General features: G+C 39.7%; 1 protein-coding gene across 1 annotated transcript; it reads right to left on the reverse strand.

The window, feature by feature from the left end:
* Positions 1-5,362: 5,362 nt before the first annotated feature.
* On the reverse strand, positions 5,363-8,440 carry LOC115380221 (endothelin receptor type B-like). Its single transcript, XM_030081312.1, has 7 exons — positions 8,015-8,440; positions 7,750-7,862; positions 7,318-7,522; positions 6,871-7,011; positions 6,612-6,745; positions 6,412-6,520; positions 5,363-5,521 (listed from the first exon to the last, which is right to left on the reverse strand). Exons 1-7 carry the CDS (start codon positions 8,438-8,440, stop codon positions 5,363-5,365), a joined length of 1,287 nt encoding a protein of 428 aa, XP_029937172.1.
* Positions 8,441-18,789: the final 10,349 nt, after the last annotated feature.

The following is an 18,789-nucleotide window of genomic DNA, read 5'->3' on the forward strand; positions in this document are numbered from 1 at the left end:
TCGTAAGAAGAGAAATGTACCCCCGTTGAGTATAAAAGACGAATGTGTTGGAAGAGCAGCTTCAGTGTGTGAGACAGTGGCGCCTTTTTGTTTGTCTCCCCTCTGGAGCCAAGCTTACCCTGGGAGCCCTGCAGGCCAGGGAACAAACAGAGCTTTGTGAGCACTGACCCGCTGTGCCCAGCAGCCAGACTGCAAACCTCCACTCCTGTGCTAATGGGAAACCACAGACGAGAACTCCACAGCAGCCAAGGGAGGGGAGCTCTGCCCGGTTTTCTCACATCCACCTGTGCTTTCATCATTGCCCATCAAAACAAGGATAGGCGGGCAGGGGGTTATGGTGAATTTGCAAGACCACAAAATCAAAAGGTTTTTCACCAACATCCTCTTGGCACTGTGTTTCACCACTATCCTCTTGGCACCAACACTCCAAACATAATACAATAGAAATGCCTTAGTTGGTGATTTATTTTCAGACATGGAGTTGTGCTAATCAAATGTCTGCACTCTCTGACGCTCCCTATGAATACATGGATGGCCTGTCATAAACTGCCTGCTGTTGCCTGGGAGGCATTAGAAGTGTGAAGTGAACCACTCTGGAAAACACGCCCTACACTTGATTGCATGTTTGCCATTACATTCAAACATGAATCGAATAAGCAGTAGTGACAGTCCGTTTTGCACCTTAACCAGAACACAGAAACCCTTTTAGGCCAGCTCATTATGCTTTTCTGCAAGAGAGCACTGAAATACTTTTATCGTTGCTGGCATACAGGAAAACCTGTAACCCACAGAGTTCTGCGATGGCAATATCAAGCCAGGCACCTAACATTTGTCTTTTCTTTTCTCCAGAATGGTCAGAAAGAGCATAGTTGGGGGAGGATGGAGGAGTGGGGGTTGGAGGGGGCTTTGGTACAAGGCTTAAATGCTTTTTAATCCCATGGTTGAGTGCCCACTTGCAGCTCTGCCCAGTAGTCTGACTCTGCCTGCTGTTCGCAGGTCTCTCTGAAGTTTCCCTGCCATAGGCTAAAGTGACTGGCTCTCTCTCTCGCTCTCTCTCGCTCTCTCTCTCTCTCTCTCTCTCTCTCCCCCTCTCTCTCTCTCTCTCTCTCTCTCTCTCTCTCTCTCTCCCCCACCCCCCCCCCCCCCTCCCCCCTCTCTCTCTCTCTCTCTCTCTCTCTCTCTCTCTCTCTCTCTCTATCTTTCTCATTTAGTATGCAAGCATCAAATGATCAAATGACCATTAATTAAATGCCTGCTGCTTTTGAACAAGGAAGTGTGCCTTGTTTATTTCAGTGAGCTAAAACTAAATTATTTCTATGGTCCTGCTTGCATCCATATATCTAATAAAACATTGTGGCAATTCTCCTAGGTGTCACCATTACTCTGCATGACACCCTTTCCTTTCCTTGTGTTTCACTTGGTTGCATAGCACCCTTGTTTCACTTGAATGTGAAACCTGTGTGTATTGCAGTGTAGGTGTACACTGGACACAACAGTGGACTTAGCAGTTTGATTGCTTTCATGGGGACATACATGTAGAGAGTTACTGTGGTGGGTGTATCCAAACTGCAGCAGAAATACCTCACTAGAGGAGGGTGGTTATCTTTACAACACAGCAGGCATGGCTTTTCTTAGGGGATGTTTGGGATAATCACCCTCATGGACAACATAAATCATATACCACTTAATCCACACCACACATTTTCTACCCTGTTGGTGAAATTTAATTTTGGATACCTGCATTCCTGCAGGATCAATATGACTAGGTTGCCTATCAAGAATCAAAACTTTGAGTGTAACCTTGAGTGTACACATCCTCTGGTGGGTAGAGCTATAGATAGCTCAAAGTCAGAATCAAATCAAGACCTCACATCTACAAACTGTGAGGAAGTAGCTCCTCCACACAGCAATGTGAAGAGGCTTGCAAGCACATGAAGGCAGAAGTTGTCCAAGGAGTTGCTGGAAGTACTGACAAAGTTTATGAAGAAAAAAGTAAATGTGTTTTTAATCCTCAGCAGCACGTGCAACAATGAGGGAGCCTGAGCGCTTAGATATGCCACCCCGGGGGCAGGCTCTATACTTAAGGCTTACAACAGCCTCATTATCTCCCTCAACTCACATCAGATCCTAGCAGCAGTTTGTCACAGGCATACTCCTCTCTGCCAGTAGGCATCAGACCAATCCTCCTGCAACACTACTGTACATAATTGCCATATGGACAGCATTTTGAGCCAGACTGAAGACTAAAAAGCCCTCCAGGCAGATTCCCCAGATAACTAAATGAATATTTTATCTCATTTCCATCTAATTTGCACCACATTATTATACAGAACTGAAATTTTTAATTAATTGATAGAACAGATCAAACACAGGTTTACACTTTGATTTTCGGGAGCTGTTATTTTGATAATTTGCATGAGTTTTTTCCCATGCCAAGCCTTTTAATCTCACAGAATTTCCGCATCTCTATATAGAATCACCCACTATAATAAAACATACAGCAAATTAATAACTGTCAGCACACATGAAATGCTTGTCTTGGTCGTGTGAGCGGTTCCAGTGAGAAGTCCTTTTACCTGCCACCCTACTGATTAATTAATTTCACAGTGTTTAATTAAATCCACAGTCTGGGGAGTCTGGGCAGCACCGTGGGGAGGCCTATCTGAGCCTTGTGTGTACAGAGACTACTAAAGAAGGGCTCAGACACCCGCTCTCTTGCTGATGTTGACACTGACGTCACCCTCTCTGGGGACCAAAGACCATGATTGTCTCAATGTCATCTGCCAGTTGTGAGAACTCACTACAGGGGACATGATAGCACTGCACCATTTGTTGGTTATCTGCTGGCATTTGCAGTGACAAAAGAGACTGTATCATTTGACAACATTTGACACAAAACAAATTTCTGTTTGACAGAAACATCTGACAACAGTACAGTGCCGCTGGAAAACCTTGCATGTCCGAAAAGGCAGTTTATTGTTAGAATATAGTTTTCTTTTGCCGTATAAAACACCCTATAGAATTGTACTTGAATTAAAAAAACATGCCGAAAAACAGAGATACGAGTTTTTCATTGAAGTTCTGCTGTAACATAGTCACAAAGGGTAAGACCCTAGTCAAAATGCATCCAACAGGAAAATCCAGCCGGATCAGTTTCAGAATATGACGCAACCCTTTATTGACTGCATGAATAAGTGATTCATGTGACCACACAAATGTATACATTTTATATTTTAAGGGCTAGATTTGCCATTGTCTGTTTGCATATGATGCTCTTTTCCATAGACCACGCTCTGCTAGATCAAAAGCAGCGCAAATTGGCTGTGTTGTAAATGAGCATATCCAACCCCAGTATCTTGTCCAACCTTGTTGTACCCAACTGTCAAAGCCTTGGAGACACAGCAAAGTGAGAAGAGAGAGAGGTGCAGGAGTCTGTTGCACAGCAGGCAATAAAACTGTGTGGGCTGGAAAGCACACATTTCACTTCCTCTGTTCTCTTGAAACATATTTTTGGCAACTCTAATCACAAACAAACACGTTTTGAACGAGCTGCTCAATTTGCTTTTACAGTGCAAGTTGTAATTGCACGATTGTGAATTAGATGACATACTTAAATGGTGCATGATTTACATGACTAAATATACAATTTGGAAGACTACAATGCAAGCATGTACCTATAAGATAATAGAGATTGTTCTTTCTTACTCTGGTTTAGTAATAAACCTCATTTACCTTTCTTTTTTTGTTCAATCTAGTGTTTATATAAGTGGAGGAAAGCAAGGAAAATTGATGTGGTTCATAATGATGGTAGCCTGCTGGTTTTATGTGACATTGGAGCTCTCTGATTGACCTGGAAAGAGCAGTTAGTGATATGAACACTTTACACAGTGGCACTGGTATTAAAAATGTCATGATTTAAAACAAGAAGGTGGTCACGCGTGCGGTTCCTTTTTGAATTAAAAGCATAAGCTGCCCCAGCTGCATCATTAAATGAGTTTGGATCAAAGAAAAAGAGTGCGGGGTTATTATTAAGAAAATTGGTTATTTTTTTCAGCATGAAAATAGCTGAAAACAATGTGGAGTGAAAGTATAATTTGAGCAGTGCACTTGGAAAATTAAGTAGGCTAAGAAAACATTGTGTCATGCCCTCACATTTAGTGTAATTATCACATCTGACAGTTCTACGAGTGTCCTCAAGGTTTCAGTGTTTCATTTTTTACTCTTCTGTTTTGTTTTGTTTGGTTTTAATTTTACTCTTGTTCCTTTGCATATTTATTTGATTTGATTTGATCTGATTCTATATCAAACATAAAAGTCTTTTATAATACAATTGACTTGAATGTTCAAACACTTACACTAACAAAACAATGCACTCTTTGCACAGGGTTGAAAGCTGTCTTCTTTATTTAGACAGGAGAAACTTTTAATAAGCATTTCAACATACAGCATTAAGACATTTTTGCCTACTGATACAGCATTAGCTGGAGGAACAGCGCTCTATTTGTGCTTGCCTTGTCCTGTGACAGGAAGACCTATCAGGTGCTCATCTCTCCCCCCTCCCGTCCCTCTCTCCTCCTGACCTCATTCTGTCATCTTCGTTTTCCTTCTTTCCCACTCTCAGGTCTTTTATAAAGTGTCTCCATGCATTACTCATTTAACAATGCATTAAAAATAGGCCACCATCAATCAGTCATTCAGTGCTGGAGACGGAAACTACTTGTGGCTCCAATTTGATATGTTTCTCAAGGTGCAAGAGCGAAAGAAAAACCTATAAACACTGAGGCTGCCGTGTGTGGGGAAACTTAACAGAAATAAAAACACGCGTTTATGCGCTAATAATATGCCATACCCGGTAAAACCACCGCGGAAACGTAAAAATTCCATTTGCTTGATCTCCTGCGGCAGAGTATCTTTCCAGAACCCAGAAACAGAATCAAAATAATAGATTTGCAGGCGGTAAACCATGACGAGATCTGTGTTGATTTGTGCCAGGTTAACACTGTGCCCAAAACAGTGATTTGAGAACTGTGATGCATGATACAGAATGGCTAGTAGGTAAAATCTGATGTAATGGTTGAGAGTGAGTCAAGCCCTGGGGGCAAGTAGTCTGAACAGTCTGACTCTCTAGTTTGCTCATGCCAAAGCAGATGTTCGACTGACGACAATAGTACAATAGACAGTCCCGCATGTTATTCACAAGGTATTCCATATTATTAGTAAGGGCTGTCAAGTCTAGCGAGGTCAGACTTTGCTGTGCAGTTAAAAGTGATATATTCCACATATAAATATACAACACAAAGTAAATGACAAGTTGCAGTGCGTTATTTTCACAGTCTGGTCTCCATCTGCTTTGCGAACACTGTTAGGTGTTCTCCTGCTCAGGTAGAGGTGTTGAACTGTGTTTATGAGCTTTGATGTTGCTGTGCTCTGAGGCTTGCTCCTGCATTTTGGACTTCAAAACAGACTGTACCTCATCATGGGTAACAGCTTGAAGAGGTAGGCACCAACTGCACAGACATGCCTGAAGGACCACACACAAAGACATTTGGTCAGAGGACAAATACACTCACCAATCAGCGTCACCTTCACGTGGAGAAAATCACTACTAAGAAGGTTTATTTAACTGAGCGGCAATAATGTTTTAATCCCAGCAGATAGGGAGTCTAGAATTTCTTTGAATAATGGCCCACTGTAAGCCTAAATCTAAAGGCTTTTACCAAAGGTTATACTGAATCATTAGTTTGCAGAGAAGGTAGAGAGTGTCTCTATTCAGTCTCTGAGTGACATCTGTTGAAGGTGAAGGTGATATTTGCTTTGGATTGTTGCTTTCAATGAAGGAAGTGTTCCAAGGCACTTCAAGGAAAAATAAAGGAATAAAATAAAACACTAGTGCTAATACAAATTCAAAAATACTACCCTAATAATAATTGAAATTATTTATCAAAGAGGAAGAACATTGCAAAAACAACAATTCCCCAGGCAATTTGATCAAGTTTGTCCAAGTCCAATGATGATGGTGGCCACAGCTTGGCAGAAAAACATTGGGGTCAGACTGTGTTTCTTTTGAGATAGCCACACAATTAGGGCATTTTAAAATTTAGTTTGAGGAGTGAGTGAAAAGCTCTTTTTTCATGAGATTGAATCACTGCCTGACTTCACCCTGATTCAGTGATGAACTATCTGTCAGATTGTCTGGTGTCTCGTTTTTCTGACTTTGTTTTCACAGACCATTTTCAGTAATCGTAGCCTAAGGTCATTTCTGGCTGCAGTCTGGCCATTTTAAAGACAATGACTATAGTTCATTCAGCGTGAACCCCTGTGTTTTCTGCTCCTACATCCCACCAGCTTTCCTTTACAATATAACTGCATCCATGTATAAGAAAAATGAAAATCTACATGTGTGTATCTTACCTTGAAACATCTCTTGAATCTTTTGCTGACTATGTACAATGCAATGGGGTTCATGCATGAGTTGAGTGATGCCATATTAATACCAAAATAGTCCAGCACCAGAAAGACACTAAAAAAAGGGGGAAAAGAACTGCATAAGTCACACAACGGAAAAAGGAACAGATACTGAACAATATAGGTCCCGCATTCTTGAAGCTTACCTCAGCAGCTGACACCTATTAGGATCTTTCTCATCATATATGGTTGATTTCAAGATTCTGCTGAGATAAAGAGGCAGCCAGCAGAGTGCAAACACAATCACCAAACAGAAGACAGTTTTTGCTACTTCCCGTCTCTAGATTAGGGGGAAAAAAAGAGAGATATGTTAAATATTCATGTCAATCTAACAATAGAAAATACAGTAACAAGTGCTTGGATATCACAAAGTGTTTTTAATAAATGAACAGGGTAAATAATTACCTGTTTGGTGTGGTCGCTTAACGTATTCTCAGTATTTTTCAGCATCTTCCTGGTCATTAGGGTGTAGAAGACTGCAGTCCATACCAGTGGCATGCAAAAATAAAAGCCAAAGAGCCACCAGTCCTTTACGGATTTATAAAACTGTTGGTTAAACATGACAAAGACACACATCAGATCAGTCAGTGTTGTACATGACATGATGTTCATATTATTCTGTGCATATGACAGTATATAGCAGTATGATGCATGTTTCCACAGGCGTCTCTTACAAGATGACATTACATGATTATGTGTTGAGCCTCAGATGTTGGATAACGTTAGGAGAAATGGCAGAAGACCTTTCCCACATTATGTTTTCTGTCTACAGTATCACAAAGAGTACCAAATCAAAGACATGTTGATCTGTTTGTTTTCTCCTGTTGCGCTGCGTGGGGACAATTACATTACCTGCATGAACTGTGTTGTTTGCATGGGATGAAGTAGGCATATTCTCAGATGTTTTTCTTTATAGTCCATTGTTATCATATCAAAGCCAACAACTTCAGGCACAGCCAGCATGGTGGAAATAACCCATATCAAAGTTATTTCGATTGCTGTCCACATTGATACTCCAATGCCTTTGATTCGATTCCAGGATACAACAGCTCGATATCTAAAAAATCAATGGGAAAATTATATGGCTTGGGGGAGTTTTGTCCATAACAATGAAACATTCCTCGATTAAAGAACATTTCAAGGGCTGATACAAAACAAATCTATCTGCTTGATGAAATATAAATAGTAGCCAATACACAACATTACTTTCAGAGTATTGCTTATTTAGCCGGTGAAATAATTCAATGTTTGGGGAAATTAGATGTTCCTTCGACATTCCCTTACCTGTCCACACTCAAGGCACATAAACTCAGCACAGTAATTCCAACAGAGGTTTTCTGTATAAAGGGGACTAGTTTACACAATGCTAAACCAAATGGCCAATCCTCTGCCATTAGCTGCAAAGAGAACAAGAAAGCAATATTAAAAAACGCCCACAATCAGTTCGAGGTAGGTTTATAAAATTGAAAATGGATAGCAACAGCATAGTAACAGGATAAGAAAACACATTTCTTCATTGTAATTGCACACCTTGTGGCAAATAACTCACCCTGTACGCGTTGATTGGAATGTCTATCACAATGTGCATTAGATCTCCCAAAGCAAGGCTGGCAATGAGAATGTTAGGTCCACTTCTCATGGATTTGTTTACATATATGATTTTCAACAAGGCTGAATTCCCCACTATTCCGACAACGAACACGAGGAGAGAGACCAGAGTATTGATATATTTGAATATGTCTCTGATTCCTGTTGACTGTAAGCACATAGGAGGAGGTGGTGTTTTTGGTTCTGATACTTGGGGCGGATGAATTGAGCTGTTGGATTTGTGCGTCTCAGATATCAAAAGACCAGGGGATGGCGTTTCGGAGAGTTCAATTACAGGGACTGGCTCTGAATGCTGATCACTGGTCTCTGCACTGACTGGAATATTTCCTCCCAGCTGTAGACAAAGAACAAGAGCCAGAGTCCACATTGTTGATGATTTCCTCAAAAGACCCTGAAATGTTTTTGCAGGCATTTGGCTGAAAATGAGAACAGAAATCATTACTACAGCGTTCTAGCCTTGAGATCTCCTACAAACAAATCAGGTTAGCGCTTAAGTTACTGACCAAGCAAAAAAAAAAAAAAAAAAAAAACATTGTGCACAGTATCTAAAAAAACTCTGAAATATGCCTGCTTACCGTCAGATACACATGTGTACACTCAAAATCAAACAAGCCTCTGGAATCCCATCAAAACAGGTTTTAGGTTTAACACACAGAAATACTGTATGTTGTTGTGCCTGCAATAAATGCTCTAACCCAGCAGAGGAAAATCAGGGTTTTATAGACCATCAGTCCAAGTTACTCATCAGTCTGTCACTACAATTACGTCCTTTGATGCATCAGCATGAATGACAGGACGACGTTGAGGTTTATTGTCTGTTAGCGTAGAATTAGATCATTCTGCAGGCTGCATGTTTCAACAGGGATAGGATGTTACAGTTGTGAGTTTGTTTGCCTCTGGTCTTTCTCACTTAAAAAATGTATTTCATCTACTCGGCTACTGCCTATTCCAAAACTTAAATTGTGGATGTAGTGGGAACAGGACTATTTAATTATACAGTTATATAGAGTGAGGCTCTATATAACTGTCTTTCATAGCATTTGATGGCATTCTCAATGGACACAAGCCAGATGCAAACCTGTTGCCATGCATCTTGCCAAACAGAAATCTGAAGAACCACACTTGAACAATAACAAAAATATCACGAACGGAGCTGTGCAATGTTCAGTGAGTAAAGTCCCTCCAGAGGCTTTGCTTTAGTTGTCATATCACATTTTCAAAATGAGTCAGTCATCATACGGGAGAGATACTGCCTCTGCATCCTCAGAGAGTCCTAAAGAAGGTGACTTTTCCCCTCGACAACTTCATGACAACCTGCGGAGCCTGGAGGAGCAGAAGACATGTGACGACCAAAAAGATCCCGCTGTTAATATTGTGCCCGACAAGTATCGCAGTTCTCCTTTGAACACTGAAATTTGCGCTCCGCTGGCAACAAATGACCTTGGGAAAGTATGTGCTGGCAAACATCCACTCGTGCAAGTGATTAAGAAAAGTGAGTAGGCTGAGACGGAGCATGGAAAAGTATGACAGCTGTTCTAATGTAGGTAGACTACATAATGCATCTTTCCCCCCTACTCTTTTTTCTTTATATTTTTCCCATAGGCTGCTGGAGACAACCAAGCTGCTCCAGGACTTTGTGCATAAATGAAACGAGGATGTAAGAAATTCAAATTAGTAGTAGTATATTCATTATTTATCTTAGCTTAAACTGAAAAAAGGGTTGAATATGGATAGATAGATAGATAGATAGATAGATAGATCTTCATTTTCAAGATGCAAGACTCATAACATCTGTCATGCTGAGTCTGTCATGCTAATTAGTGAGTTAATGGTGACCTATATTATGATTTTGGTCTATGGTGTTGCTATTGGATTTTCTTTGGTATAATTTCATCTATAGTATCTGAATTCTATTTTGTTTTGGTACTTGCATAAGCTGTATCCCTATGAAAATGTATGACATTATTACTATTGGGTTTTTTTTGTTTGTTTTGTTTTTCTCTCCACAAGGGAGTATAGGCTTATTTTAGTCTATCTAGAGGCCTACAGTGAACAGTAAGGATTTTAAAATAAAAATGTGCTGTCAGAACATTCTTAGACTTCTCTGGCCTATCAGCAGCACTTTGGCCTCACCAGAGTTCACCGAGGCACACGCGTTGGACGGAAGAGTCATCACTTTAGTGAGAGCTCAGACTCAGACAGACTGGGAGTGGGTGGAGCGGATCCTCTCCTTCAGCTGTCAAGGTAGCCTGTGTCAGACAGTTTGGGTGCAAAGGGGTCACCTTTTCCTGCCTCCTCTCCCCTCTTATGACTCAAACATCTGTCAAACTCCTAATTATGTCTTTCTTGTGCAGTTCAAAAAGAAACTGAGGACCCTGAGCTTTTGCAGGCAGACGTGGTGGGTAAGATCTCTGTGCCTGATTCTGCAGAGGTAGCTTGTGGCAAAATTATGTGTTAGGCTACATATCTAATTCATACTAATCAGGTAATCTCTTTTACATCCTTTCACAAAAAATGAGGAGGCACAGGATGAAAAGACATCAAAGATGGAATATGGTGTACCTCATGTGGGCCCACCACCTCTCCTCGCTTACAAGCCAGAATCAAAACAAACTTCTGCTCTTTTTGAAAAGGTACCTTTGACTTGAACCAATATCTCTATACTGCCTGTAGTGCCGAAAAATGACAGTGATGGCCTTTTTCATCTTCTCACAATAATAGCGGCATGTGGAGGCTATAATATCAGAGGTGGAGAGGTGATTGTGAATCTGTTTTTGCTGCACCATAGGTTCCTGAGGTTGAGGCCAAATGGGATACAGATCTTGTTCTGTGTGAGTACTGCCAGCAGCTCTATAAGCCCAATTACAATGAGCTATTGGAAAATGAAACAGACCTTGAGATGGTGAGAATGGCTTGTTTACCTCCAACATGAAATTGAAGACAAATTCATTAGGAAATAATGGCTGCTCAGATAACCTTTACCGAATGACTGAATGATCTTCATTTGTGGTAATATAGTGGGGAAGGGTTCATGGGAGATGAGCTCTTTAATAGCTACAGACATTTTTTAATGTTGAGATTTTCTTTTTTTATTCAGCTGTTATGCTGTGAGCAAGCTAAAAAACAGAGAGGTGATTCTGGCAAAGAAGCAAAAAAAAAAAAAAAAAAAAAAAAAAATCAAACAGAAAGAGTTTGATACAGAAACTGATTTGAACCCTCACCCCACTTTATGAGCCACAAGGAGAGAAGAGCTGCAAAAGAGAAGGCAAAGGAGAGGTTAGTGGATGTAACTGATGTGCCCTGATCATTTTGACAGGAGCTAAAATAGTAATACGTTATTATTATTATTATTATTATTATTATTTAACACCATGAATATAAATGCCTGGCACTCATTTTTACATGCTGACAGGACTGTGTCTCAGTTGCCCCTGACCGTATATATGCAGTTGGTTGTATTGCGTTGCATGTTAATGTTGGTTTGTGGTGCATGTCGGGAAGGAGCTCCCTTTCCGTTAGTGTTTACAGCTAACATACAGTAGAAAAAATTCGAGGTGGCACCAGAACTCGATTTTTAGTTAGATGCCTTTCAGCTCTTGGTATTGTATTGTCCATCACTTTTTCCATTGCCGGAGAAATCAACTTAAATTTCATCAATTTCCAATATAGGCTGAGACAGTTGCAACTCCAGAGAGAAGAGGAAACAGCAAACCAGAGAAAATCCTCAGGTAAGTGTGCAACTCGATTCCTTCTCTGAAGAATGGGCAGCCTAGACAAAATACTATAAATGATGAACAAGATATTGAACATGCAGCTTTTCAAGCTTCTCACTGACAAAATGTCAATAAAAGGATATTTTCCTTTCTCTGTTCAGCCAGATTGCAGACCAACACAGTGACCTACAGGCTGCCAGATGATATTTGCATTATCAAAGATGAGCCTCACATCCATCAGATGGATATCAAAGATACCACTGGCATGTTTACACTCCAAGAAGAGACAGATGGGTAACACAAGGTATCTATTCATGTCAATATTGCACCTGTCCTGTCTCCTCTAAAGCGGAATGGGTGTTTTAATTTCATTATACTGACTGAAATTTCATTAATAACTTGTTTGTTTTGTATCACAGCAAAATTATGGCCCTCTCAAGTTCTACACAAGTGGAAAATGCTTTCTCACCTTATTCTCGGATAGAACAGGGACCATTTTGTATCCTTTTAAAGTAATGCATAAAGCAAAGGAGGACATAAGACTAGGTCACAGAACTTAATGAGAGAGTACAATTTGGTTCTCTGTGATTCAAGCTTTGCACAATGTTAATGATCTTTAATAGATAAAGTTATCCTTCTGGGAATGTAGCCATTGTAATATCCTCTGCAGAAGGCAGTGACTTCACTTACATCGTCGTGGAGGACAAGGAGGACACCGAGGCCAGACTTGAAGTCATTTTCACAAATAAAGGCCAGGCTGTATGCTACCATCCCAGTGGAGCAATATGGTGAATGTTATTATCTGTAGTAAAAGTTGCAATGACTGTTTGAGAAAAAATAATAATAATGATAATTGAAATAAGGTCTCAATTCAATGAGTCACTTAGGAATCTTCATTTGTGATAATATAGTGGGAAAGGGTCTATAGGAGATGAGCTGTCAAATAGCTATAGAAATTTTGGTTACAATATTGGTAACAATAATCACACATGAATTAAGCATATGTTATTACTTTAACTAATGTATGGATCACGATGAATTACTAATAATTATTGGACACCAAATAAAGTTCTTCGGGCATGTTGTTAAATTTGTAATGCTTTTACATTATTGTGCATTAGCTAATGATTTGTAAACATATAATCATGTCATGACTTTACTTGGTGGTGGGGCACATTTCTATAACGCAACAGGAAGATGTATTGTTCCTGGCTGCAGAGAACTAGAAACTCAAGGACATGCCCTTTAAATGGTAATTAATACATCAACTCATGCTATTAATTAACACTATTAGTTCATGATTATTTAGGACATTATAGCAAAGGTTAATAGTTAGCTCAGGTAGGAACATTATTAATTGACCATTTAAGCTTTAGTATATGCCTTAACTCGTCATGAGTCATACATTGGAGTATTAACATGTGCCAGTAGTATGTTGCAAAGTATTACCTCATTTTTTAAAATACAAGTCCAGCAAAATAAAAAATCCAAACAGTTTCTGTGTTGTCTTTGGAAGCCAGTCGGCCACTATCCTTTTGAACGTCCCAGCAGAGTAATTTAGGAGTTTCCTGAAGGTTTCTTAAATGACTTCTTGACCAGGGATGGTGTTTTGATTAACCTTCTGTTGTGCTACAGGCTGTGATAAGTGTTCTTCTAATCTTTGTTGTGTGTCTCAAAGGTAAACCTGACTCCCATTGGAGGTCTCTACCTCAGTGAGATGGGAGCTTTGAGAAGGCGCTGGACTTGGCTGGATCAGTGTAAACTGTACCATTCCCTTTGAGCCTCTCACCCTTGCCCTGGGCCCCCACATCAGAACGCATGTACCTCACCTTTTCACATCACCAAAACAGAATGTGCTTCAATGTGGGGTCAAAGCTCAAGGTAAGTAACGATGGATGCACTGTAAATTGCTCATACAGTGATACACTACAGTCTCCTTTCTTTGTATTACATATAACAAATGTTAAAAATGAGCCTCCTTGTCAGACAGCCTGCAGCACATGACAGCCTTCATTAAAGGGTTGGTACCACTGTGCAGTAGATGGTCAGAATTTCACAACACATTGTAATTAATAGCTAAGAGTGCATATGACACACAGATGAAACTAATTCATTCAAAAATGGACCACATGCTGTTTTTTTCCCTTTTCATCCAGTTTATTGGCACAGGGATCCATGAGCCATTGGGGCAAGACACTCAGGAGAGATATCTCAAAATGAGGAAGTTAGAGATTTCCTTCCTGCTCCACAAATCCGCACAACATTACAGTTTCATTGTCCAGATGCAGCAACTTATAAGGCAATTGGAAAAGAAATCCCACAAAAACATAAAAAACATTCTGATGAACTGATGTTGTTTGCAGTAGTGTTATTCTTTACATTATATTATACTAAAATACTTGAATTTTTGGTGCCTAGTGAGATATTTACAATTATGGGATTTGCCACTTCAGTCGACTCTGTGACAGATTTGCTCAGTTTGTGTGATGCAGCCTGTTCAGCTAGTAGGAAATAGTCTGTGGTCAAGTTAAGCTATATGGGGGGGTGAGGAAATATAATTTCTGACTTAATTAGCAATTAAACAGGACAAACTGCAGTTGGAATGCAGTTCTCAATAACATGCAATAGCTGGAGAGGGAATAATCTCCAATGGTTTTACTGCTGAAGAAGTTTCCTGTGTATATAACTTTGAAAAGCTACCAGTGGTCTGACACCTATTTCCCTTTCCAATCTATAGCAACCTCCGTTCCTTTCTGTCATTATTTTTTTTTTCTTTTTTATATTTTCCAAGAATATTATTATTATTATTATTATTATTATTTATTTATTTTTTTTAATCCAAAACATAAATGTTGTCTAAAGTTCAAAATCAATTCAAGCCAGCTATCTATAGTTCAAAATGTCCACAATCAGTATATGACAAACATCTATACTGTTTTTTGCTTACTTTATGACCTCTATCCCGTTTCTGTACTAAAAGCTGCTTATTGCTTCCCAGCACAACACAATTAAAGGTTTAGAAATAATTCTGATTTAATTAGTGGGACAGTCCCTTGATTCATCTTGCAGTTCAGTTTTAACAGTACTGAACTGATATAATCACTGGTAATTTTTTTTTTTTTTTTTTTTTTCTTTACTGTCTAGCATGCTGGAAGGAGGCTGTCAGTTAAGCCTCTAAATTATCACAGTTAAACATGCCAAATAAGGATGGGAATATTGGTAACTTGTGATACTTGTGAAAGTCGGGGAGAAAGCAAGTTGTAGTGGCAAGTAGTATTCTCTCTTTCCTTTCTATCCTGTTTATATATCATAGAAATTGAACGGTAAGAAAGTTCATTCAATTTTTGTCTGGTGTATATAATCTTTTGCCTGTTATTCTGTGGTTGTTATGGCACAGCAGGACACAACAATATGCTGCTTCTATTTGAGCACCACTCTGTGTTTGAATCAAAACACCTGATTTACTTTACTGGGCTAAAAAGGTGTACAACCTTGTAACCGATATACATGGCAGACAGTTGCAATAGTCTATGTCTGGTTTCCAGGCAGACTGCTGTTTCACAGTGAGTCATGTGTCCAATAATGAAGATGCTAACTGCACACTTGACTCTCCTTGCAAATCAGTTGAGATGGAATCGCTAACAGCTCCTGGACTTGAAAACATGCAGAGGTCAGAGCACTCTGACGACACTTTGGTCACACAATACTCAGCGGTGTAGACTTCAAGCTGTGCATGTAATGGAGAAACAACATTGAGAATTGGTGATTCGCCTGCCTGAGGCTGTAACAATGTTGTGCATCCGATGCATTTGTATATCTACACCGTCTCGCCTTTGGGAGATAAAGCACAACAACAATATCACTAGTTAGATATCAGTTCATGCACCCATGGCTGGCTTGCTTTTGATCATCATGCAAAGAATTAGAGCAGGCAAATAGTTTTTTGTTTCGCGAAAGAGCATGATCATAGTGGCTACATACTTCAGTGTTTGGACTTATTAAGTTAATAATGAGGACTTGGTTCCAGTATAAGCACATGTGATAATGTGAAGATCCAAGCGTTTGACGGTGGAGTTGTCACCAGGATCAGCATCAGTACGCAAACTGAATGGAGCCAGCCAAGGAGAAGACATGAAGAAGAGAGCAGTCAAGGGAGGCACAATTTATTTATTCATATGCTTCACAGAATGATACTAATTATGTATCTCTGACCCTGGTCGGCAAATGGCTGCCTATTGCTTTGTTAATACCAGGCCCTATCCTTCTGCATATTTTTTTATTTTGCAGATTATGAATGTCCAAACAAACCTTCTTCAAAACCTGCTGACAATAACTTAGGGCTGGACTGTCAGCACATGAGAGTGTTAAACAGATCATGTGCAAGCTCTGGAGAAGGTTTAGACCCAACTCATGACAACGTAAATCAAATGTACTAGTTAAACTGCTCCCTCTCAACACAGATTTCGGCGATGAAATAGCCCCGACAACGATAGGATCCTCAGAGGACGGGGGGCTGATTGTGTGCTTTAGAGGTAATTTCTTAATGCCAAATAAATCTGGGATGTGAGTTTCAAAGTCTTGTCTGTCCTTATCACAGTGTAAGTTTTATCTTGTGGAAGAAGGTATGGCATGGTATCCAGAGATATGGAGTTTCATGGGTTTGACTTATTCATGAAGCACAAGTTAAAGACCTCAAAGAGAATTTAATAAATTATGAACTGTCTTTGTTTTCTCTCCTCAGAGCCCTCCTAAAAACATGAAGTCTGAGTTGGAGACATCCCCAGATAATGAAGTGTTGGATTCACTCAGCGAGGAAACTCCCCAAACTTCCACAGCCTGCCAAGGAGAAACTAAAGAGTCTTTAACTAATCTGGACAAGGTATAGGGGAAAACAGTACTTTTAAACTGCTCTCCCTCCTCATGAAGTATGAATAAGCATTCATTTATTGAACGCATAATTACCCTACATTTGACAAGTATCCACATTAGCTTCTGTTGCTTGAATATTTTGCTGGAGCTAGTTTTAAAAAAGACTGTTCAATACTTCATTAATCACATTTTTTTTTTTTACTCCCTATTTGCAGATATGTATGTTTAGCGAAGCAAGGGCAAAAATTAGCATTGCTTTCTCCAAAAATGCTTTTAGATGCCCAAGTCATCTAGCTCCAGCTCATCAGAGGAGGCCTGCTGTTGCCACTGCCTGCCGCTGAAGAAACCCCCAGTGACCAGAGCCCAGTTAGTAAACAGTGCTGAGCGCAAGGAGGAGGTGAGAGGCTCTTAACACTTACACCGTGACACACTCAAGTCACAGGGAAAACTGAGAGAAAACATATTTTAAAAGTGTGCTTTTGCTCATCTTGTCATGAAAGCCTCATTACTGTGGTTACATGGAGTCGAAGTCGTGTGCGGCTGGGGTTGTGGGGGTGGGTTGAGTTTAATTTTAGAGCATGCTACAAAAAGCAATGAATATAAAACCATATGAGAGAACAAATAATTTCCGGGGTTGTTTTGAGAATTCTTTACAATCTTCCGATAAGAATTCTTTATGTTATTCCTGTTAAATTGTACACAAATGTTACTTTAAATTTGATCAAAGTCATTATTGAACTTTTATTTCAGAAGTCTATTCAGATACAAGCTGCATATAACAGCTACAGGTTTTTCTTCTTTTTTTTTTTCTTAAATTCATTTATTTATTTATTGGTCTGTCAGCTTTTCTGCTGTGAGAGGGCATGGATGTTAACAGATTTTTTGCTGAGGGGTGCAGTGGCTGAAGAAACGTCTGAGCAAACCATGACAGATAGGTACCCAGTGGTGCAGAAAGATCAAAGGTTAGGATCAGTCCTGTCCGTTACTGCTTTCCACCATTTAACAGTTCTCAAATTAAATTCATCGCTATAAAACCTCTCATGACACATTTTCTGTGACACACTGCAGGCTGAAACATTTGGAGTTTCAAAGGAGCTCAAAACGTCAGAACGGTACAGCAGGTTAGCTCACTGCCACACCACAATCTGTAATAAGCTTTGCATCTACTAAGGAAATAACAGCAGAAGAGACACATCTGACGCGGATGTACTTTACTGATGTTTCCCCCTCATTCATCTGTGCCTTGATGCCTTAAACATTACAGGACCTAAAGAGCAAGTATCTAACACCATATGCTATCGACTCTCAAATGATGTTTGGATGGCCGAGAGGGAAATTTCATTCCCAGAAATGAAAACTATGGATTCTGAAAACATGGACTCTGTTTGTGGAGAGAGTGCTGGGCTGAAGGTATTTTCCTAAGCTGAACTCACAATGACTGGTTGTTTTGTTCTCACAAGGCTTGTACCATCACAGAATGCACCAGTCATAAACCATGGAGTATGCAAAACCATATCAATTCATAAAAACATATGTTTGGTTTGACAGAAGAACACCCCATTTATCAGATGCTTCGACAGCGGTAAACCATTCAGCACGATATTCCCAGATGGAACTGGGCATGTTCGGTATCCTTTTAGATGAATCTGGTTGAGATTCCACAATATGTATGCACCAACATTTCTCTGGCATCTGTTGTATGTTCAAGATATGTTTCCATGAATAATTATTCATAGCTGATTGTTCCCCTTAATATTTTAAAAGCTATCCATCAGGAAAGCTTGTAATTGCTATTTCTTGAGCATATTCAGATGATTTCAGCTGTGTGATCCTGGAAGACAAAGAGTTCCAGCCTAACATACGAGCAGATTTTCTCCATTAGGGGCCACGGTACCCGTTTTCACCAAAATGGCCATCCCATTGTGAATCCCATTGTGATGATATGCTGATTTTGGGATATGGTGATATGCAATCCTGATGTTTACATTGATAAGTAAATGATTAGTAACTGACAAAATTAGGTATGAAACATTTTGTAGGATGAACATTAATTGAATTATTAATTGAGTCATATTCTTATAAATGTACACTATATTACCAAAAGTATTCGCTCACCCATTCAAATGATCAGAAT

This window comes from Myripristis murdjan, chromosome 21 (assembly GCF_902150065.1).
Source record: "Myripristis murdjan chromosome 21, fMyrMur1.1, whole genome shotgun sequence".
NCBI lineage: Eukaryota > Metazoa > Chordata > Actinopteri > Holocentriformes > Holocentridae > Myripristis > Myripristis murdjan.

Excerpts from the sequence above, each read along its gene's own strand:
- LOC115380221 (XM_030081312.1), bottom strand. The coding sequence starts at position 8,440 with ATGTGGACTCTGGCTCTTGTTCTTTGTCTACAGCTGGGAGGAAATATT. Across the intron at positions 7,523-7,749 it reads TGTGCCTTGAGTGTGGACAG|ATATCGAGCTGTTGTATCCT; the intron begins GTAAGGGAATGT and ends TTGATTTTTTAG. Across the intron at positions 6,521-6,611 it reads AATAGGTGTCAGCTGCTGAG|TGTCTTTCTGGTGCTGGACT; the intron begins GTAAGCTTCAAG and ends CCCTTTTTTTAG.